Source organism: Cyrtonyx montezumae, unplaced genomic scaffold, assembly GCF_038088225.1.
Source record: "Cyrtonyx montezumae isolate F1298 unplaced genomic scaffold, pur_monq_1.0 scaffold_18, whole genome shotgun sequence".
NCBI classification, from domain to species: Eukaryota; Metazoa; Chordata; class Aves; order Galliformes; family Odontophoridae; genus Cyrtonyx; species Cyrtonyx montezumae.
This window is the reverse complement of record NW_027071914.1, coordinates 3,432,471-3,455,873: the sequence shown is the minus strand read 5'-3', so window position 1 is coordinate 3,455,873 and position 23,403 is coordinate 3,432,471. Positions and strand designations below refer to the sequence as shown.

Sequence of the window (23,403 nt, the reverse complement as noted above, 5' to 3'; positions counted from 1 at the left end):
TGCATGGTGCCCTGCCTGGCTCTCCCCTCTCAGCACCCAGCCTTCATCTCCTGCTTTTTTCATGTATTTTTGCAAATGTATTCCCTCTGTTTATAGAAGAAATAATCCAGCCAAAGATATAAAGCAGTGTCCGCCTCATGTTTTGTTGAAGTTGTCACTAGAAATGTGAAGTATTCTCTTCCCGAGCTCTCAACTATCTGTCTTCAAGTGTGACGTCCTTAGGGCAAGCGTTAGGTCTGCTCTGTAAAGTCCTGCTCAGTTTTATTACTAAACCAAAGATGAACCAGCAGGCAGTAATGCAGTTTTAATTCCAGCTCTTGCTGCGCTGACTCGTGTAGGCAAAACAGGACCTCCATCTTTTTCCTTTTCTTGGAGTGCACAGATGTCTGTGTGTGGGCAATCTCCCTCAGTGTTCTCCAGGAGGACGGCCAGCGCAGCTCAGTGATGCCTGACCCTGTGTTTCAGGATGGGCTGGGGTGCCATGCTGACCGGCCCTGAGCTGCTGTCCTCTTGCTCTCACCCCAGCACCTCACTCCTTGTTCCCTACTTGGTGGCATGGAATGACATTGGCCTTCATTTGGTTTGGTTTTGCATAGCAGTATATGCTATAGGTTGGAAAGCAGGTGGCTTCCTAACATTTCAATTAATGCTGTCAGTGCTGTATTTGCATGAGAATCTAGATGATCCCAAAGCTTCAAGTCTGATCTATTCCATCCGATTTCTCAGCATTATTATTCACTGGCTTTCATGTAATGAAAAATATATTTCCTGCAAAATGAAAGGGAGGACCTCTGCCTTTTGAGATCTGGCAAAACTAACTAGCATGAGAATTTGCTTTGGGCCCATGGAAGAGCAGTAATAAATCTTTTAATAGATCCTGCTCTGCCTTGTCCTTACCCAGAGTAGAAAGGTTTCTTTGAAAACATCCTGGTGTATTGTGATGGCTCATGAGTGGAGAAGAAGAGGGTGAAATTAGGTTCTGCTGATTGGAAGAAACATTTAAAAAAAAATCTGGGGAAAAATAACAGAGAGACAAAACCAAAGCCACGTGAGTGGTGAATTCTTTGTGAAAATCCAAAGTAGGAAGACTGACTGTGTTCTTGCAATGACAAAAAAAGAGAAAAGGCAAGTGATGGACCCTAATGATCCCCAGGCAGTTTTTACAGGTATAGAGCAGCAAAACCAGCCTCAGCTTGGTGTCTTTGTCACCCGGCTGGTTTCCCTGTGGCACAGCAGATCATCCCATGCTGCTTCCATTTACCCCTGTAGGTCTGCGAGATGGCTTTGTTTGCTCGCTGGGAAGACTTTCCTTAGCTGTCTGTATTCCTGCTTCCAGCTGGGACAAATTTCAGGGAATTAATGATGTGTCTTCCTCATAAGCAAACACACCTTATATGTACGTGTTAGTATAGTTGAAACCTGAGTGGCTCTTAGCAAGGAATTATTCCTGAGGAGCTCCTGCCAGGGCCCGGCGCCAGGCAGTGCACGTGGCAGCGCTGTTCTAGCACAGACAGCTGAGGACAGCAACTGGTTAAAAATTTGCTAAGCAACAGAAACTCTCATTTCATTCTCTTAGAAAAGGAACATTTTCCCTCTTGCTTTGGATTATTTTTTTTTCCTCCTAGCTAGCCAGTTCTCTGCATCTTTTGTTTTAAAAAATCAGAGCTGGAAGAGAGGGCCATGGGCCTGTGGGCAGTACCCTCAGTGCACAGCAGCATCTGCAGGGGGATGGCTCTCAGGGGTCCGCACTGGAGCCATCTGACCACGGCATGGAAGTGGGAGTCCTGGCGATTCTGTACAGAGCTGATGGGCAGCCCAGCTCCCTGGCTGCTGTTCCTATGTTCCCTGTTGTTTGCCAAAGGACTTGGTTTACAGACAAGCTGAACTAAAACGGGAGCTGACCAGGAGAACAGGAAATCCCCTCTGCTTTGAGTGAAGCAGTCAGTGTTGGTTAGATGTAAACTGTTTCCCCGAAGCAGATTTTATTTGTGGGAATATAGAAAATGAAATTCCTGAATTTTTGACTGCAAGGAACACTGGTCAGTACTGCTTGAGTCTCAGAATAGCCAGGAGAGAGAAAGAATTGGCATTGTTAATTGAGCCTTTTTAAAGCAGAACCTACTTGGGAACACTCCAAACTGAGAGCTGCAGAATGAAGGACAAGGACTTCTTGCCAAAGCAATCGCTGTTTGATTTTGTGTTCCTATTAGACAAATGCTCAGTGCTGTATTTTTGGGAGGCAAAAAATAAATAAAAGAAGAACATCAGAATGAATTTCACTAATGCCATAGCTTTTAAAGTGTGGGTACTTTTGACACTTTTCCTCGCTGGTCTTAAACATGGGAGCTATACATGCTTTACAAAGAGAAGATGGCTGATAACTCACAGGCACTCAGTACAGTGCTTTGGGAAGGTGTTTCCTGCTGCTCAAGATCCATGTTCCTGCATGCCAAGCAAAACCACCCTCTGCTATAGGGTGTAGCATAATGGTAACGTAATGGAATGAGGTTTAATTAATAGCAGACAGGAGTGGTAAGCTGAGGATGTACCCATCAGGGTACACACTGGGTACATGGATGGGAGCTGTGTGTGCAGGGCTGTGTCCTCACCTCACAGCACATCCCTGCTGTGCCACGTCCCCCCAGGGAAATCTCCCATCTCAAGCATGACTGGTGACAGCAGTCACAGACTCAGAGCACTGCAACCAGCCAGGCTGGTGCACCCCTTTCCTCCTCTCCCCAAGGCATTTGTCATCCTACCATGGCAGCTCTTACCCAGAAGGTTAATGCTCAATCCATACAGCCAAATCTGAGGATGTCAGAGTCCCGGTCTGAGCTCAGATGTCTTCTCGCTTCTAGCAGAAATACGCTGAAAGATTTCAGGTCGTCGTGTAGAGGTGATCATCAGCATCTCTTGCCTCCCAAGCAAGTATTATCTCATAAACCTGGATGGTCATCTTCAGGGAAAGGAAATTCCTGCCTGCAGTGTCGCATACACTAATTCATTATTGTTTACAGCTCTTCTGTTCCTCTGAGATCCTGATTTTTGGTTGTGAGAGAAAGCATCTGCTGGTGAACTCGTGGTCTGGGACTCCAGACTCTTTGCCCAGGCTCAGATACAGCTCTTCCTCTGATTTCTGTTTTGCATATTTTAGTCATACAGAGAGAAATGCACGTAGCAAGCAATTCCCATGATTTCACAGGGACCTGTCAGTGCTGGCTCCTAGCCAAGACAAACCTGTTTTTCTTTCAAGCCTCAAAGAAAGCCAAATGTCCACGCTTGGCCTCTGACTCCATACACCATGCTGCTTCAACTGGTAGTGCAGCATCAGGAGGCCCGTGGTCATCCTCCAGACTTTCTTGTGGGCCAAAAGCCCAAGAGCGGTGGTTTTCCGCATAAACACAGTCTCATATTATAAAACGTGAGTGCAAATAAAATATTAATCAAATAGATGCTATAGATATTTGGATGAAGAGGAGCTTAAACTCAGAATTCTTCAGAGCATCCTGGAGATGGGTGCAGCCTGAGGCCTGGGAAGGCCCTTTGCTGAAGCGTGGGGGTAGAGGGGGGGGACACATGGCATAAGTTCATAAGTTCATAAGGTTGGAAAGGACCTATAAGATCATCTAGTCCAACCATCCTCCTATCACTATCAATAGTGGCAGGAACTTCACACCCACCTGCAAGCTGCTATGTGTGAGTACAGGACTTTGGCATCCAAACACTGTGTTACCACAGCATTCTTTAAAACGAAACAAAACAAACAAGCAAACAAAAGCTGTATTTGGAGTAATAAAATGGAAAAAGAAAACGCATCATGTATAACACTACAGCCTGTTGCAAGTAGTTAAGCTGATTGAGCTGGTATGCACAGGGGATGCAGAGGCACCTCTGCATGCCAGCACTGCTCTGCTGGCCAGCTGGGAGCACAGGAAGACCCAGGGCTTTGCTGTGGTGCTTGGCAGCTTCTGATTTCTGGGGCTCTGGAAGATGGGTTTGATGAAATTGTTCTCCGAAGTTTGAGGAAAGCTGAAGAAACCTGTTGTGGTGCTTTGGTCTCCAGAGTGGGAATGAGTTTCTTCAGATAGAAGCAGTATTTGCACAGATGCTGCCTTGATTGAAGTCCCCGTGAGCAAATAGCAAATTAATTCTGCCTTCCTGAGTTTAACTCCTTCTGTACCTGAGCACTTGCTGCTTCCACCTGACAAGAAAAAATAACAAAGATATTTTGAAATATTAACTGAAGAAGGCAGAGAGAGTTGTCCAACATCCTTTGAGCCACCAAATGTTTGCAGGGTTTTGTTCATCAGTTTGCTGCTTTCATGTCCCCAGAAAGGATGTGTACATACCTGCAGAAAAGAAGTTATTGGTAACAGTCTCTTAAACGCCTCTGCCGTGTGAGCAAGCATGCAAAGAGGCAGGATTGTAGTGACAGTTTTTACCCATTTTTCCTGTCGGGCTTTATTTTCCCCCTTTCACGCTCGAGATGTGTGTTAGAGGTTGCCGTTTCCCACCTTTCTGGCAGGCTCCTAATTAGCAGGAGCACGCAGTCCAGGCAGCTGGGGCTTTGACGGCTCACACGCTCTCGCTTCCCACTCAGAAGATTCCCATTCATTCCGGATTGGTGCGCAGCCCACAGCCTTGGCACCCCCCCTCCGTGCCCCTCACCGCGCCTCCGGGACGCCAGCTTAGCATTCCCTGGGAGGGATGCACTGATGCTCTCCCTGTAGACCTCCAGGCTGCTGGTTGGAGCCATCAGGGAGCAGGAGGAAGAATTACCCTGTGTGTTTGTGTGGCTGCGCTCCAGTAAATATTTTGATGCATCTGCTGCCAGCTCTGGTCTAAGGGAATCTACCTAGCATTTAAATTTTGATGGGGAGCTGTTCTGAATAATAACAGTGCAGCCGGCTGTGAGTCAGTGCATGTGTGTTGACTAAAAAAAAAAAGAAAGCCCTCAAAGCTTAACGCTTGCTGAACGCTGAGCTGCAGTGCTTCGCTTTTCCCTCCTCCTTTCTTCTTTTCTTTCTTCTCTTGACTTCCTCTGTTTTGTTTTGTTCTCGTGGGCATTTCACATAGATTTTGTGCACTGGCGGTGGGAGGGAGGGGAGTGAGGGGAATAAAAAAAAAGCCCAGCCAAAATAAATCCTCCACGAGAACTCAGGAGTAGCGTTTGCAATGGGCGCTGTAATGGGTACGTTCTCCTCTCTACAAACGAAACAAAGAAGACCATCAAAAGGTAAGATCTGCTTTGCTTTTCCTGTCCCTTCTGTGTGTTTGCCGAGATAAAAATTAGTATTAGAAAGGGAGGAGGAAATGAACATGTGCCACTCGCAAGTGAGCCAGCACTGTTTATGTGAGTTGTAATTTGCAGAGGAGAGGAGAGTGTGGGCACGAGGAAATCGCCGTGGAGGGGCTTTGGAGGAGAAAACCATCTGAAATCTTGTAATCCTTCGTACAGGCATGGACGAGGAGGAGAAACTCAGTGGCTCCATATGCAGAGCTCTTGCAGAAGAGACCTGTTTATTCCCAAATCCCATGCTTTGTAAATCCACTGAGGAGGGAATAAAATGTAGATGCACAGCAAATTCTTCCCAATGCCTTGTGGTTTCTTTCTCAGAAAGTATTGTTCGAGGCAGTGTTGTATTTCAGTAATCCAACACCAAGTGTGCAGTGCTAACGATGTGTGTTTTATGAAGATTATCAAGAGGAAAAATATTAGGATGTTTTTATAAGGAAGGAGAGGAGAAGAGAAGCTCATGGAAAAAATAATAGAGAAAGCAAGCAGAAATCCCAGGGATTAAAATCCTTAAATCCATAAATACTGGCTGCAAAATACTGATTTTTTAAGAGGTCTGGTTTGTATAGTGTTTGCCTGAGCTCTGCTCGGCTTCTTTCAGGGTTAATTCAAAAATTCCATGGTGCTGCTGAGCAGAAAGTTGAAAGCACTGCTGGCGGCACGTCGGTAGGACACAGAATGAGTGTTGTTTAGAGAGCACCAAAAAGAAAGACCTCGAAACTTTGGTGAGCCTGCCTGCTATTTGGAAATGCTCCCTGCCAGAACCTCTGCATTTAACAGTCTATCAGTATTTCCAGGGTAGGTCTCTACTTCCACTGGATCTACTGCTCACTCGTATCTATGCTTTTGAATTGAAAGTTGGTATGGATTTGCTAGCAATTCAAAGGAAAAAAATATATCATCTGTGGAAATATGGAACTTCAAGTACTTGCTGTGAAGAGAAAAATGAGAAGGACTGTGCAAGGAATTTAATTGTGCAAGTTTGTGAGCAAGTGTAAAACGTTGTGTAGCTGATCCAAGACAAAGTTGTTGGCCTGGTAGGGTCAAATTTTACGACAGTGTGTGTATGCACATAGTTTGCAGTTTATCTTTTTGTGTTATTCATAACACAGCCATACGTTTGGAATGGTCTGGGATGTTTGATGTTCTTTATGGTACAAGCAAAACTGTGTGACCGTTCAGACCGTGAGTCACACACGGAGCCGAGTGGCTGAGCCTGAGGTGTGGGAACACATCGGTTGCGGTGGCAGCAGCCGGGGTCCCATTGCCTGTTAGAAGTCTGAAGGCTGTATCTGATTTGCACTAGATGTAGATCATTTTTGGCTGAGTATGTCTGTTCTCCACTACATTGCAGCCTTCTGATTGGCTCCGTTCCCTGATGGGTGGAAGAAATTGCTTGTTGTTGGAATTCACGAGCAGTAAAAATGCAGCGTCTGGTCACACGTTTTATCACCTACAGTGGGATTCAATCTTGCTGATGCCTGCTGCTGGCTTTGGTTGTTCAGCTATATTTGTCAAATCTTGTGCTCCCAGAGTTATCTCCTCTTGGCTCTGATGTGTTATCCAAGTGTTGCTGTCAATTAGTAGGATACTCAGATGGAGAAAAGGTTAAAAGAATTCCCTTTGATTTTCTTGGATATTTTCAAAGCCAGTGAGGGATGTCACACCTTTAGGTCACTGTTTACCTGGCAGGAAGGAGCACTGTGGACCACTATGGCTGTAGGCTTGACTGACTTCAGCCAGTTGCAAATCCCACATCGTCTTTGCATTCTGGCAGAGCTCTCACAGCACTGAGCAGAGGACAAGGCTGCGTCAGTCCGTGCTGGCTCTGCCTTCTTGGTGGTGGGGCACACAGGTTAGCTGCTTCCTTCGGTGGCATTGTCCTTTACTGAGGGAAGTGCTTGTGATCTGTTTCATTATTAGATTCTCTGTTATCTCCTGTTTGGTTTTTAGTATTTTTGTATGTTTATTTGGTTATTTCAGAATTAATCTAAAAACTAAGTACAACTGCCAAAACAGGAGTTTGAAGAAATAATGGTAACGGGACTAGATCCACAGCTCTGAGAATACACTATAATCTTGGTAACTGTGCTCTTCCAAAATGTTGGAAGACAACTTGTACAGCCTGGTCTTGCCAAGCAGCTTGTACATGGATCTTAAGCTGCTTTGGTGTAATAAACTAAAAGCAAAACCTACCAGTATCTTGTTTTAAGAACTGGTAAAAGAAGCAGACAATGCCTAAAGCCAGGATTTTGCTAACTGTAAGTAAGGAGGCGGGTGCTGACAGAGGGGGCTGAAGAGTTTGGTGCTGAGCCCTTCATGGCTTCGTGCAGAAAATGTGACTTGTATTTCTGCCCCTCTCACCTCACGTGGAGCCAGAACTGCCTTCAAGTCCGGAACAGCAGTCTGTCAGGTACAGGACCTTTTCTCTGGAAGTGAACAGTGCTGTTTGTAGAGGAGGTTACACTTTAGGCTTGAGCTTTAGAACCTAGTGCATGTAACTGGATATTTTGTCTAGAGCCATGCAGCCTCTCCTTTGTTATAAAGGTTTCTGTTTCCTAGATTTGTTTTCCTAGCAGCAAAGCAGCAGAAGCTTTCCAAACTGGCCTGAGCGATCAGCATGTCCTCATCACTGGGGCTCTGCTGTCACCTTTCCATCCCACAGAAAAAAAGGGTCTGTAGACACCAGGGATGGTAAGAACAACTGGGAGCCCAGTTCACTGAGCACCAGTGAAGCTGAGAGGAACGCCTGGCCCTCTCTTAGCACATCAGCAGTTAGCACTAGATACAAGACAAAGATGAACTTGAGAATTTCAAGTTGCTTGTATATCCTCCAGCAAACATAAGCAATAAAATGGTAAATAAGTTAGGGAAAAAAAAAAAAAACAACCACAACAAAACAACATTAAAAGGCAGAGGGCCAGCACAGCAGATAACGCACAGCACAAATGCTTCTCTGTTTTCAACTCACTGCTGAAATTGAGATTTCTCATGTGTTTTTACAGTCTGCAGCCAATCAGGACCAAATTTGTGGCTGGAATCAGCCATTTCCATATTTGTCATGGAAACGTTCAGATTAGCAGATTTGTTCAACAGGGTGGATTTCTTGTTTTGACTGCCTTCTGTACTCCCTGTGTGCAGTGGGGATGTTTACACTTCCTTTTGCGGGCAAATTCAATTCCAGTGGAAGAGAAAGGTCGAGGAATAAGGTATCACTTATGTTTGCTCTTTCTTTTCTCTCTCCCACCCCCAATGAAAGTGAAATATAACTCGAATATTTCCATTACCTGTGCCTCGTTGGCCTTGAAGCTGCAAGCCCCAGCCTGGATACACCAGCAGAAAGTATGACTCTAGGCTGGAATCAGAGTTTGCTTAGTGCAAATAACTGTATTGTGATCCAGTGTCACCCAAACCCGAACTAGCAAGAGGACACCAATATAGTTGTTTAATTTTGCAAAAGATAACAATATGAATTCACTGGGCTTCATTGTCAGTAATTAGTTTTGAAGTAAAGTTTGCTTTGAAATGGCTCATTGTCTAAAAGCATTGGGTTCTATTTTCATATTTTCAAGTGCATGACTTAGCAGAAAACCATCACATGATACTTGACAGGTCAGTCTTAATGAGGCAGTGGTGGCACTCTTAGAGCAGTGCAATAGTGCCTGCATTCGAACCACCTTTTGCTTCTGTTCTTTTGAACTGTTCTTTTGCTCAGAAGCACCCTGAGGTTGCAGGGAGCTGGTCTTGTTCAGTGCTGCACCTGTAGAGCAGAGGTGATAGCACTGGGGAGGGGAGTTGTCCTGGTGTTTGCTTTGCATACAAAATAAATTTCTGTAAGCTGTTCTAGTGCAGCTTTATTCTCAGTCAGCCTTCCAAATTCATCTGGGAGGAGAAACAGACCTTCCTTTATCCCTTGGAAATCTGTTCAGGTTTGGCAGGAGAACAGTTGAAAGTTGCCCATCTCTTGCTTCTGTTCCTCAAAGAAACTTGTCAGCCTACTGCTTCTGGTGGTGAGTGTGCATGCCTAAAGACCATAAAGCGTGTGTCCTTATCAGAGAAAGCTTTCAGTTTCTCGGCCATTTACCTCCTGGAGTAGGGCAGCATCCCTCCTGCTCTGCTCCACAGCCCTGTGCTGCAGGTGCTGAAGGCCATGGAAGTGGCTGGTTTCGTTTCTTTTGGCTCTGCCCAAGCCAATAAACCACACTGATATGGCACTCCCTCTCCCCAGTCCTTTCTGATTGTCACCTGCTGCAGCCTGTTCTGCAGGTCAGGGACGGAAACAGAAGGTTTGACAGCAACAGCTTTTTCCAGGGAAGTTCCTCTGTAACGGACACCTATGACAGCACTCGGTAACAAAGCCATTTGATGTTGGCACTCAGAAGGGGTATGGAAAAGTCCTGCTGACTAATATGTACACTTCAGTATATGCTCCTTTGTGCAAAACACTGTGGTGTCTCCCAGGTGCAAAGTGTGCACAGGATGCCCTTGGCATTGCTACCACACAGCATCTTAGGTGGCATGGGAGCACGAGAACTGCTTGCACTCCATTTCTCCACATCTGCACTGTGTCAGAGCAAGCATGACCAGGGTTTTTTCTTGCAGACTGGGAGCCACAGCCATAGGCAGGGGCTTGCAGACCTGCAGCTACTTGTCCCTGCTCCCCCATTGTTCAGTCCAAGTGAATTTAGTTCTGGTGTGGCAGCTTGCTCTAAATGCCTTCCCTTGCTCTTGCTTTGTTTCCCGCTTGCTTCCCCATAAATTCAGCTCCTGCCAGTGAGGGAAAATGATCTCAAATAGCTGGTCTTAAGAGCAGATAGCACTGATTAAATTAAAATAAGCCGTGTGTGTCCCTGATTGCTTCCCACGCACGTACAGCGCCTGCCTGAACTGCTGTAGTCAGACCCAGAAAGTAAAATGGATGGGGGAAAGCCCATCCTGTAGTGCACTGCATATTACAGTGCATTAGCATCCGAGGTGTGTGCGTGCTCCCTGCTGCTGGCACAGTGCTCACAGCACACACACAGCCATGAAGTCCCACCACAGCTGAGCAGAGGCTTTGGCTTTGCATGTCCAGAGTTTTTGCTCTACAATAATCCAGAAGGGTAACATAGAAAACATTTTCCAACCTGTAACATGGCAGCTTTAGTAATCATCCAACCTCTGTCCTCATCAGCAGTTCCAGTGTGAGTTACAGGGTGCCTGACTGGTGGCTGCAATGAGCACTGCCGTACACTTGATTTTTTCTCAGTTAAAATATTTGACTCTGTAACATGAGAAGCTTAGAATTTAAATGTTCAATTTAGCCCAGGTTTTGGCCAGGCCCCAGCTGTGCAGTGGCTAATGTCACCACACTTTTAAATATTTCTTTTCATACTTAATTAAGCTTTATTACAAACCCTGATGGTTTGCAGTTTTTTCTTCCCAAAATGAAATGAAATATTTTTTTTGAGTGTAAAAGTTCTCTTGACCAAGAGTTCAGAACTCGCAGAGCCCTGTACTGGTGCAGAGACCATGAGCAGCCCAAATGCTCACATGCTTCCTCCATCATGCTGGGGAAAGCCCTGGGAGCTTATGGCATGTGCTGGTTTTTGTATGAGAACTGTTGAACCATGGCCTGAACCACTGATTGGTCACCTGAGGTGAGCACCCAGTCAGCCACAAGGGGCACAGGTAATGTACCTGTGTGATTGGAAGGGGTGGAGCCTGGCTCCACCTCTCCCAAACCCCATTTAAGGGCTGACCACCACCAGGGAAGGATCTCTTCTCGGAGATCCCTTCCATGTGGAGTCTACCGTGAGCCTTTATCATCCTAAAGGTGAGCCATCTTCTTTTGTATTACTATTTGTGTACCATCTATATAGACTTACTTAAATATACCACCTTCTATACTATTTTTTGAGTGCCATCCTTGGGGATTATTTACTTTACATTTTCTTCCTAAAAATCATTGCACAGGGAACATAAAGGAGTAACAATGCAGAAAGGCTCAATCCAGTTCTTCAGTCCAAAGAGTGCTTTCTTGATGTATTCAACACACACCAGTGTTTGCTTTTCTCTTGTTCCATGAAAACTCTCTTCTCCCAAAGCTTTCTCTTCAGGCAGCAAATTGGCAAGTGGCCATAGTCAGGCATGACTCTGGGCTACGTACCAGTGCCCCAGGGATGGGAATGCCACTTTGTGTGGGCCTGAGCCTCCGTGACAGAGCACTTGTTCTTGTCTCCTATTGTAACACTGAGCTGACAGAGGGTCTGATTTGCAGTGCTGTACATGCAAAGCTAACCAGACTGCAGGCACCTAGACAAATTACAGCATCAGAGCAGGAGGAGATCCCAGCTGGGTGCGTGCTGGTCTGTGCAGGAGGATGGGCAGTAGTGAGGTGTGGAGTTCTGTACCCCTTCCTCCACATGGGGTCAATGAGCATGTTACAGCTGGGATGTAAAGCCAGCCTCAGATTGCTCCTTCAGGTGCCTTTACTTTTCCATGGCTTCAAAGCATCAAAAAGGAGCAGTCTCAGTGGGATGCTGAGCCATTTGGAGGCTGGTTGCTGGCAGGAGGGAGGGACTGCAGCTGAGCTGCTGCCCTACAATCACTTCTGTGATGGAGCTCTGGGCTGCACATGGCTCACCACAGACAATCAAGAAAACAAGTGCTGTCTGATCACTTGTTTTCTGGGCATTGCCATCAGCTGTACCACTTCACGTGGCTTCATTTGCATCTTTTTTAGCTAATGCTGTCTTGTCTCCTCCGTCTGCCCTTGCTTCTGATGGCAGTATGGAGCATGTTTGGGAAGCTGACATGCTGCAGGGCATGGGGGAGTGGTGTTCTCTCCCAGGCTGCTGGCAGGGGGGCAGCATGGAGGAAAAATGGCCACAGAAATGCTTTGTCTGGAAATGCTAAGACTTGGAGCAAACTTTGCCACATCTCTGTATTGTTTTTACCCAGAGTTCCTTGAGAGTTACTGCATGTAAATTATTATTGTTGAGGGATTAGCTGCTAGATCAAGGCTCCTAAACAACATCCATCCTGCTCCAAACTGAACAGATAATGACTGCGTGCTGCAGGGGTGTGAAATCCACAGCTCTTGCCCTGCCCCACCCTGTGCTGCTGCCAACTCAGACTCTGATCACTCCAACCCAGGACTCAGCTGCACCCTCCTCCCCACTGCTTGGGCTCCAGTAGTGCTCGGCCTACAGCCAACCCCATCACCCTGGCAGAGCCAAGTGGCACAGGTGCAGCTCAGTGCCCTGGCTTTGATATCAGCATCCCTCATTTCTGAGGAACATGCTCCCACTTGCAGTCTGATGCCATAAAATGCTCAGCAGTTATTGATTAAGCCCTGCGTGTTTTGTTAAGATGCTTGAATTGTATGAGCAGAGGTATGTAAAACATAAGCAAATATGAAATATATTTGCATATCTGGCAGTGTTTTCCACCAGCAAGAATGTTTCAAACTCTGCTGAATTCTTGAAAGAAGTGACCAGTGAGCCCTCCATCACCTTCCCATGTCTCAGCAAAGGGGTGCTTCTCTGCAGAGCAGCCAAGCTGCGCCCACGTACTTAATGGCTGTCTCTCTCTCCTATTAGCTGGAATGTAAAGCAATCTGGTCCAAAGAGCATCTCCCTATAGATCAAACATCTGAGGATGGCTGACCGGGGAATGCTGCTGCAGGAGGAGCAGCTCAGCCTGGGCTGGGTGGGGATGTGCTGGTGCTGAGCTGCAGCAGCATGCTGTGCTTTTGTGTGCAGTCATTCCTACATCTGCACAGCTTTGCTGTCTCAATTGCTTGTCTCATTTGCCTGTGGCTTAATTTTACTGTTTTGTTAAATATTGAGCTATCTCCACAGCAGGATAAGATTTTGGGAGCTGGGAGGTCAAAGCTAAGGTTCTGCCATTTGTCCTGTGGGGGCCATCCCCCAGTGGCTGTCAGTGCACAGCCAAACTGCAGCGCACCCCAGGCAGTGAAGGCATTCAGTTTGTAGGGTCTGCAGCTGAGTGTGCCCCATGGCTTTTGGCAGTGGGTAAGGTCAGGGCTGACACGAGCAGCTGCTTGGCACACCTTTACCTAGATAAGCTTCTGTTGGGCAGCACTCCTGGTCTCTTCCCAAAGCGGGCAGGGAGAGGTTTGTTTCCTATCCCAAGGTGAGGAGTAGGTTTCTTTCCAGCAGTTTGTAAGGGCTAATCTCACCTGCACCCCTTGGGTTTAAGGAATCTTTCACTGCCTAAGTGGACAGAAGAGAATGAAGCAGTTTTATCTTGTTGTGGTTGAAGGAGGTCAGGACAGGTTGCTACCATATTGCTGGTTGCATAAATAACTTTGCCAGGTCACAGAATAGCTGTCTCCACCAGACACATGTGGTAAGGGCCTGTGCTGATGTGTACCAGGTCAGGAGGAATACAGGCTGCATCCTGAAGGAAGGATGAGACTTCCACCCTGGGTAGCTGGGAAGCTGCCTGCCCCACACTGAGGGGTTTTTCCACCAGTGACACGGTGAGGGCAGGAGCAGTTGTGGACAGCAGAGGTAGGACAGCAGCAGGGGCATTTGTGGCTGTCAAGAAGTGGGAATATTTGAGAGTGTCCTTTGTCTGGTGTGGGAGAGAGGAAGCTGGGAAGCTGCGGGGCTGGGCACACGTGGAGATCAGCATCGCCTTTGTGAGAGCTGTTATTTACCAGCAAATGCTCTGCACAGTCAACAGAGCTCTGCTGCAACTGCTCTAATAATTACAGTACTTTGAAATCTTTCTGTGTTTTGCTATGTCTCTTTGGTCCAATCTAGGGCAATGAACCCTAAGTCAAAGCGAAGTTAGCTCTAAGCTGAGCGACATGGAGAACTAACACACGTATTTCGGTTCTCCTCTTTCCCTGTCCCCTGATTCTGAGTCCAATCCTATAATAAATCTTGTTTGGGATTTTAACCCATTTGCTGCTGTGGGAGGTGGTACGAGGAGCAGTGCAGGTGCTGGTCTGTGCGGGTTGGGGCACTGGGGTGTGTGCCTCACGTGCAGGTTAATGGGGTGGTGGGTTCTGGGTCTGGTGCCCAGAGAATAACATGTTTGTTAACTGAATGTTTATGGCATTTCTAAGTCTCCAACTGATTTGCATTTCATGGTCCACGTAAATGTAGAAAAGCTGCCAAAACTGTCTCCTTCCCTCCTCTGTTTTACTGTAGGCATTCCAGAAAAGGGAGCAAAGTGTTTTTCCTTTACTGTTTGCTTTTTACTTTCATGCATATGCGTTTCTGGGACGCGCACTCGTGGAGTGTGGAGGAAATGCACATGCTTGAAGCCTCTGCAGGATTACAGAGCTTTGAAGCAGATGACCTCAAGCATTAGTATAAGTGAGACACTTGCACAGTTAAAGAGAATTTAGTAGAACAACTCTGGGTGAGGTTTTTGAGTCCTGTAAATAAGCTGTCCGAAAATCAGAGATGAGTTTTCACTGTCTCTCTGCTTCCATCTTAGTTATGGAGCCGTTCATTGGACTGAAATGAGAGAGAAGATAGTTACAGAATAAAAATGCTCACAGACATGAGGAAGATTGCTGGTGTTGCTGTTTTCTGTTGACATTCAGTGTAAGGCAGTTTGCTGTTGACATGTTACAGAAGGGGGATCTCTGTGAACAGCCTTGGGTGCTAAACATGCTGTCCCGTGGTGCTGGAGGGGAGCACTAGAATTAAGCTGGGCAGTGTTATTTCTGCGGTGCTCTAACCAGTCACCTTAGCACCTCCATAAAATAGAAATGGAGTTTTGTACAGTCCTGCCCTCAAAATCTCCTTGTTTCCCCATTGGAGCATATGAAGGATTCTCTGTTCCAGCATCTTGTGCAGGCACACTTCTTGTTTTGATTATCTGTGGCATACATCCTGTTTAGATTATCTGTGGCCAGCAGGTGGTCAGTAGAGGTAATCCTCCCCCCTCTACTGTGCTGTGGTGAGGCCTCACCTAGAGTACTGTGTCTGGCTGTGGGCTGCCCTGAACAAAAAAAGACAGGGATCTCCTTGAAAGAGTCCAGCAGAGGGCTAAGATTATAAAGGGCCTGGAGCAGCTTTCTTATGAGGAAAAGCTGAGAGACCTGGGGCTGTTCAGCCTTGAGAAGACTCAGAAGGGATCTGATCCATGTCTATAAATATCTAGGGAGTGGGAGGCTAAGGGATGAGGCCAGACTCTTTTATGCAGTGTGAGGCAATAAGGTGAGGGGAAATGGCCACAAACTGAAGCATAGTTTGTTTCCCACGAATGTGCGTGGGAACGTCTTCACAGTGCAGTGATGGAGCACTGGCACAGCTGCACAGAGAGGTGGTGGAGTCTCCTTCTCTGGTGACATTCAAGACCCACCTGGATGCCGACCTGTGCAACCTGTGCTGGGAGCTGCTTTGGCAGGGGGTTGGACTTGATGATCTCTAGAGGTCCCTTCCAACCCCTTCAATTCTGTGATTGTTTTCCATAAGCCTCGGCCTCTAAACTTCAGCAAGCAGATGAAAAACATGAGCCTGCCTTTTGCAGAATGATCTTGGTGTAGAGGGGAGCTTGAAGGCACAAAGCGATGGCCCAGTAACATGCCAGCTCTGGGGGAGCTGGATTTGGGCTGGGAAGTTTGGGGCTGGTGGTTTTTCTCCCACTTCTATTTCTCCTGCAATTGTACACTTGGTATTGCAGGCAGGCAGAGAGACAATTAACGTGCAGTTTAATTCACTAATTTACAGGCTGTCGCTCCCCTTGCTGGCAATAACCTGCTTCCAGGAGTGGAAGCTACTCAGGCTGCAGCTACACAGCATCCTCCCAGGTGATGAGGGCTGGAGGTGTTTCCACCTCCCTGGGATCAGTTCTTCAGGGATGATGCAGAAGTGCTGGCAGGAAAGCAGGGAGGAGAACGTAAAGCAGCAAATGCAACAGAACTGTATTTGCAGCCTTGGAGCCTGTGTGGGGCTGAGAGCACCTTGTGGGATGGAATTCCTTGGGTCAGCTTTTTTAAAAGAGCATGTGCAATGTTTGTATGATTTACGGAGTGATTTAAATGGCCATAGTTAGCAGCTCTCTGAGGAGCTTTGTCTACTGTGACTCGGGTTTTATATTGCAACTTGATCCATACTGATTGTCTTCCACAAAATGATCCACAAAACTTCACATATTTTCAGTAATTAGTTATAAATGTTAGCTCCCTTGTCAAGGGCAGCAGGTCGGATTATTTTGTTGTAGTGAAGTGGGAGGGAGCCTGTTTTGGCAAGTGACAAGCAAATACCAGATCACTGACAGCCATGCGTTGGGTGGCTCTTAGCTCCAGCCCCAGAGCTGCTCCTCGCTGCTGCTGCAGTGGGGTCTCTGAGACAGTGAGGTTGCCAAATTTATACAGTTTGTAAAGTCAGAAGTAAGTTGTGGTTGGAAAAAAAGCTCTGTTGCCTTCATCCGAAGATCTTGTCTATTTGTAACGCAGCCTTTACGGATAGGTGACAGGTTTTGAATTTTGGTCCTAGGTTGTAGGTTTTCCTTTTTTTTTTTTTTTATAATTTGAAGCAGGCGTGGTAGGAAGAAGACTGATTGCTAGGCAGAAAAATCTGTAGCTAGGGAGCTTCACAAATCCTGTCCCTGTGTGTTCTGCTTCTTCATTTCACCTTTTGGAATAAGAAGATTAGATTTTGCTTGAGCTCAAGCCATTAAGTCTTTTGGAGTGGAAGGCTCAGTTTAAGCTCTCAGAAGTCTGAAGTCCAGTCCCGGGTCTCACTTAGCAGGGTGGGCTGTCCTTACTTTCTGAGCAATGGGGACAAGCTAAGGCAAGAGATGAGGGAATTAGGTTTTTGCCCCTGGCAAAAGGTGCTTTCCCTCCCTGGGTGCCATGCTGGGGCTGAGCTGCTTGGGGAGGTGACCAACAGAAGGAGAAGGGGAAAAAGCTTCAGCTGGGGTTGTTTGGGGTTATCCTGGGAAGTGTGTGAGGGGGAGGGCCTGGGCAACATGGGGAAACGACAGTTCATGGTGAGAGGAAGAACCGCATCTCTGGAATGCCGGTGTGCAGCTAACGGCAGGAGCTGGTTGCTGTGTATGATGTTAGTCCCTTGCTATTTAGCAAAAGGAAAATGCAGAAAGGAAAATAAAAAACCCAAGGGCAGCACACTGGAGGGCTGGAGCAGGCATGGCAGTGCTTATGTTGGCTGGGCTGGAATACTGCTGTGGGGCTGGGTTGCAGCTGGGAGGGAAGCGAGCCCTCTGATGGGTATCTCACTTCTCACTATTCACTTGGTGTTATTCTGAGCCCCCTGTCTCATGTGCTCGGAGTGAGGAGCTCTTTGGAAAGGCAGTGACTGATGTAGGCTGGGCTATTGCATTACTCTGTATAATGAAAAGGTTTGGGTGTTGGAAACCTTGAGGTCTATTATTGTCTGGAGCCATGTGAGATGGGACAGGTGGGGACTGCAGCTGAGCTCTCTGCAGCTGCCAGGGCATGGCAGTGAGCGGTGTGGGTTTTCTATGCATGGTGAGTGGGGCTGCAGCATGTAGTGCAGCACGTGTACTGCCCATGTGCCACAACTTGCTCCCTGTAATCCAAGTTGCTCAGCTTTTTGTTATCACTCTGCTCACCACGCTCAGTGCACAGCAGTTAACCTAAAAAGTTGAGATTCATCCTTATAAATCCTTACCTGCTGAGCTCAGTGTGCCACCCCAGCCCCCTCCCAGCACTGTCCTTTGCCATCGTGGAAGCACTGTGGTCCCCTCAGCACTGAAACTTGGGCACATCATGCAGGCACCCAAGCTCATGCTTTTTCTGGCAAAGCCTAACAATTGCCAAGGAGAACTTATCTGGATGATGTGGAAGATGTCGATGTTGTGTTCCTCTCCATGCAGATATGGGGTTGTGCCACGCTGGCCAAACAGCGTTCTGGGGATGGGCTGCTGCCCTCGCTGTGGCCAAGGCTCAGAGACACAGCCCAGGTTGGGTCTCGTGATTTCCCTGCAGGATTGGTGTGCCAGGAGCTGCCTGAGGCATCCCCTAGGGCCTTTAATAAGCACTTAAGTACCTTCTGCTCTTCCAGCTTCAAACCTGCTGTATTTGGAATAATAAAAGGCCCCTGATGAGGAAGTTGCTCCTGATGCAGATGCTGCTGTCCTGCTGCCAAACCCCTGGGCTGCCCTCCAGGCATTTCATCAGTGATTATTTTAATTACTTCTTGATTTCAGAATCCTTCTTTTCTAAACCTTTCTTTTTTAATGTTCTTTTTTTTCCTTCCATGTGATTCTCCTTCATTTCTCACTATCTGCACTCCCAATTCTCTCATTCTCTGGGTTTTTTTTACCCCTCCCACCTCTGTCCCTGCAGCAGGAGGTGAGTGCTTCCACACTGCTGCCCCTGTGTTTGCCCTTGCTTCCTTTGTGCAGTGTTAGATGGCTCCTGGCTTCACCTCTGTGCAGGTTTGGTCTCTCCCTCGCTGCAGGAGCTCTGCTTTTTAATGGGATTTCAGGTATCTAAAAGAACAAAAGCAGTAATGAACTCAAGACTCATTCCTCCTGCAAAGCCCTGTGGTGCTGATCTGTTGAGCAGCTTTACTGTGTGAAGCTCTGGGCCATGCAGGCAGAACCAGCTGGGTGCCAGCCCAGGGCCTTTGGAGCACTTCAACCTGGCAGAGGTTGTGCAGTTTGTTTGGTGTAACAGCTTTGTGTTTTTGGGGCTGGAGGTTATCCCCAGCAAGCTGCTTCCAAGCACGTCTGTGTGACAGCCTAAAACCTGGAGAAGCTTGGTGTTCCTGCTTTGTACCAGGTCGGACAAATTAGTTCTCCAAAAATACACTATACTCATGGCATTGGCATTTCCCAATCCATTGATTAATTCCTTAATTTTACAGATTCTTAGATGCCTAACACAGCATTCTGAGGGCAAGAGACTTTTCTATGATTTGTCTTGCTGAACTGGCTTAAAACATGCAGAGATGTTTTAGGCTGAGAATTGTTCTGTGCTGCTCATGTCCAGTTCAGGCAACGTGGGGACACCAAGTGACAGTCAAATGACAGCTGTGAGGACACTGCACATCAGCTGCTGTTTTTGGTGAGCATTTGCCACAGTAGAATGAAGCTGCAAGAATAAGAGGAGTCCAAATGGGCATCCTTAAATATGGAGACAGTGGCATCTAGGTCAAGAATTGCAAACAGCTGGAGCTTGGGAAGGCACAGTTGTATATTTCTTTTTCTCCTGTGCTCTTTCCAAAGCATTTCTTAACCTTGTTTTGGTCTGTTAAATAAGTTCTTGTGACACTTCTTCTTCTTTTGTGTGGGATTTCCATATCTCCTGCACAAGCAGTGTGTGTATTTTGACTAAAAATGTCAGCAAGCATCAGTGTCAGGGACAGTGTGGGTAACACACATGTACCTCTGAGCTCCTGAGCTGCTGTAAGTAATTGCAAGCAGTATTCTGGCCAAGGAACGGTCACCGTATTCCCTTACAAATACATTTCTGTTACTTGTTTCAAAGCCATTACCTCTTAATATTGTGCAAAGGTAACCTTCAGCCATATGATTTCTAGGATGATTTCTGAGGTCTTTGATTTGAGCTCGAAGTGGTGAAATCTGACGCTGCAAAGTTGCCTCCTGCTTCTGTGTGCCTGTGTCTGTCTGCTGAGGCCTGAGCATGAGCTGGTGAAAAAGATGCATGAAGGCCACATCCTGGCCCTGTGATGCAAAGCAGACCTTTGAGGGTTTGTCCAGCCCCAGTCTTTCCTAGCGTTAGGAAATGTTCATCTGCAAAGCTCTTACACCCTCAGCTGTGGGACACAGCTTCTGAGAGTGGCACGAGTCCCTTCTAAGAGGAGAAAGGCGAGGTGGGGAGGGCAAGAAGCTGCAGAGGAGGAGGTGACCTCACTGAGGCACTGTTTCGTGGTGTGATGTGTCCTGCAGACCCGCTGCCAGGGTTCTGGGTGAGCCAAAGGCAGTGCCAGCCGTGTCCCTGCTGCAGCCCCTCTCCCTCTCTTGCTTCTGAGCAGCTGCTTACTGCATAGTGCTGGGTTTCTACCATTAGCTTCGTGCTCCCAGGTAGTCCTGGGCCTGTACAGCAGGGTCAGCGTGCTAGGCATGCAACAGGCTTAATATGGTGAGCCTGCTGGGCTACCTCTTACTGCAGCTCCACTAGAGAGGAGCACGATTTGTCAAAATGATTCTCTTTGCCATATTGATACGTGTTTCTTACCCAGTCACTGGGAAAGTGTGAAATCTTTTTTTTTTTTTTCCAAACACAGCAGGTACACTGCTCCCCTCCTGCTGTGTACAAGCTGTAATCTGCAGCCTAGGAGCTCATGGCTCCTGTTGTGTGCTCTGGACAGGAATCACTCAGCTTCGAGTAGAAGATATGCAGACAGCGAGGTGCCTCCCATGGCTGAGCTCATGGCACAGCTGGGGGCTCACACTGCAGAAAGGTACAGCTTACAATGTGTGCAACACCCACTGGATGCAAACCCAGTGTTTAGTTAAAAGAATCACGTCCTACGCAACGGGGCAGGGATGCTTAAAGGCATGCTGGTCTGCTGCATGTGCACCTCATAAACCAGCCATTGATTTACAGTGCAGCGTGCTTCCTGCCGTGACCGCTGCAAGCCTGGGAGGTCTGTGACAACAGGGTGGGCTCTGCGACCTGGGCAGTGTGCATGAGATTTGTTGTGGCTATATTTTAAATACAGGATGAAGGCTGGAAAAAATACAGTGGGTATCTGGGGAGCCTGGGAAGAGTGCTCCTGCTGCCTGAGCTCATGCTCCTGCAGCATGACATGGTCATGTTTGAGTCAGAATATGGAGGTGTAGCAGGCATCAGTCCTTGGCATGTGGAAAGGTGCATTCTCTTGACTCGGGTGTTAATTCTACCTGGTGCAGGAGAGCCCCAGGCTGCATACCCTACGGCAGGGCAGTGCTGGGGAGGAATGCCATCAGCATGCTGGAAGCACGTTGTGTCCACTGCATTGTGTCCCACAGCTTGTCCATCCCTGCCTGCAGTGCCCAGCCCTTCGCAGTGGATTTGAGGCTGTACTGAGGTTGGAGTGTTCTTCTGTGAGTTTTATTCTGATATGTGATGAGAAATCTGCACTTTGTTGGGGAGGAAGTGTCCAAGAATGGGATTTCTTGTTTCGGGGTAAACCTGGAGCAGCTCCAGACAGGGACTGACACTGATTACTGTAGCTCAGCAAAGTGGCTGTGATGGGTTTGTTGCCTTCACAGGGTGCAGGGCTGTGCTGGGAGATGCTGTAGTGCTGCAGAAGATCAAAGCAGAGTTTGCATCACTTACGCTGAAGCTGTCAAGTACTCAGCATTTCGCCTCCATGCTGAGCACCTGATGATGAATGTGCAATTAGTGAATGTAAAATTAGTCTGCACAGGAGCGTGTTACCTGCAGACAGCAGCTTTAGCGACCATGGGAATGGATGGGAAAAGCAATGTCTGATGCAGCTAAACTGCATGTGAGTGTAGGGATGGATCTCCCAGTAGCTTCAGCTTTGGGTTTCTCAGTTATGCTCAGGGATGGCCCCATGTGCCACAGTGCTGGCCCTGGCCAGAGGCCTGCACCCCATCACAGCTGCTCTGCTGCACGGATTCAGGTTCCTTAGAACTTTTTCTAAGCAAAGAACAAATTAAAAGATACTTGAAGTTTCTTTGCTCTTGCTCTCTGAAGCATGGTTTAGCTTGCTAGAGTCATAAAGAGGTAATTTGGAACAATGCAGCAGTGGTAATCACACCTCTGTCCTGAGCTGGTGAGCATTTATCAGATGGATTAGACAGTAGAAAGCCTGAGGAATGAAACAGGAGTCTGCTGCTAATGGAAAATTAACTGTTTCACACACAACTGAAAGGAGCAAAATAATCCTCACAGCCAAAAGTAAGATTCAGTCTACGCAGTCCTACAAAAAATCTGGTTGCTTTATTTACTATATCAAATTTGTTTTAACTGTATTCCAGTCAGTCTGTTTCCCACTATTAAATGGTGCTACTGCATGTATATAGAAGGGACTGAACCCTTGTGTCAGCCCACGTGGATCACACCATCCTGCCAAGGAAGTGATGGCATCCTGAAACAGAACATTGAAAGGATTTGCATGGATTATTTAAAAACAAGAAAATCCTTGTTTTTAGGGCAGTTAATAAGGCTGTGATTGTGTCTCTCACCCTCCAGAACTTTAGTTTTGTTTTCATTAGATTCATGTTTCCCCATGGTTCATCTTAAATAACGCTAATTTCAGCATAGGGATGTTATGATGAGGTTCATGCTAGCTGCAGCTTTAGGAGGGATTCTAATGATGTTTAAATACTCAAGGCTAACAAATAGCTTGATTAGCATCGGCAGAGCCCACTCATAGCTGCTGGTTTGTACTCTTGTATACTAAGAGTAGTATGTTAGCAAGTATTTAAGGCTGGTGACTAGCACAGTTAATAATGAACTGCAGGCTTTCTGTGCTAGCACTGCAGAGGCTCCTCATACGGACAGATGCAGCTGTTGCCAAAGGCTGCCTGTCTCAGAAATCCACACAGAAGATGTAAAACATGTGGGAAGTGGAAGTTGTTAACCAGTGGAGCTGTTTAGGAGACCTCCAGTCTATATTTGAGATGTGAGATTTCCTATCTTGCTTGTGTAACACATGGATAGGAAGGCAAGAAGGGATTTCCTGCGTGGTGTATGAGGCTGTGTGTGTGTTCAGTCCCTCAGTCACAGTGTCACAAATGGTAACAGTGGACTTAGCCTTGAGCCATCTTCTTTATATTTCCCCTGTTTTCTAATATAGAGATTAAAATATATGGTGTTTCATTATTTAACTATAGAAACAACCAGGTGTTTGCAGTAGAGTTGCTGGATTTCTTTGTATATTTATATACAAATTAATCTTTCAGTCTAACCAGTAAAAAAAAAATAAACCTTGAATTGTTTTACATTTCAACATTACACTTGGGTGAGGAAATAAAAGTTACTCTCTGAATAAAAGGTGCCTGTAATTTTAAATGACACTGCAGTGCCCAGAGTTTGAACTCAGCTCTTTTGAACGACAAATCAGCACTTTTACAACCGCTGCTACAAAAGCGAGGCTATCACGGGAGCATCCACCCACTGCCTCAAAGGTTCTGGTTCTAATCACCTTGGGATTAATCACCTTGGGATT

At 46.9% G+C, this 23,403-nt stretch overlaps 1 protein-coding gene across 4 annotated transcripts in view; it reads left to right on the top strand.

The window, feature by feature from the left end:
- The window catches only part of KCNIP1 (potassium voltage-gated channel interacting protein 1), a 295,252-nt gene that overhangs the window by 113,681 nt on the left and 158,168 nt on the right, over positions 1 to 23,403 (top strand). Inside the window, exon 1 of one of the 4 annotated variants that reach the window (XM_065734494.1) lies at positions 4,851 to 4,910. The exons of 1 other annotated variant lie outside the window; for it this stretch is intronic. Coding sequence is in view for 1 of the 3 variants with exons in the window: in XM_065734492.1 (XP_065590564.1) it covers positions 5,176 to 5,236 (61 nt within the window). In the remaining 2 variants the exon portion in view is untranslated. Of the gene's footprint in view, positions 1 to 4,850; positions 4,911 to 5,057; positions 5,237 to 6,176; positions 6,221 to 23,403 lie in introns of those variants that run through there. 2 more of the 4 variants (XM_065734492.1, XM_065734493.1) reach the window with 2 other exon arrangements.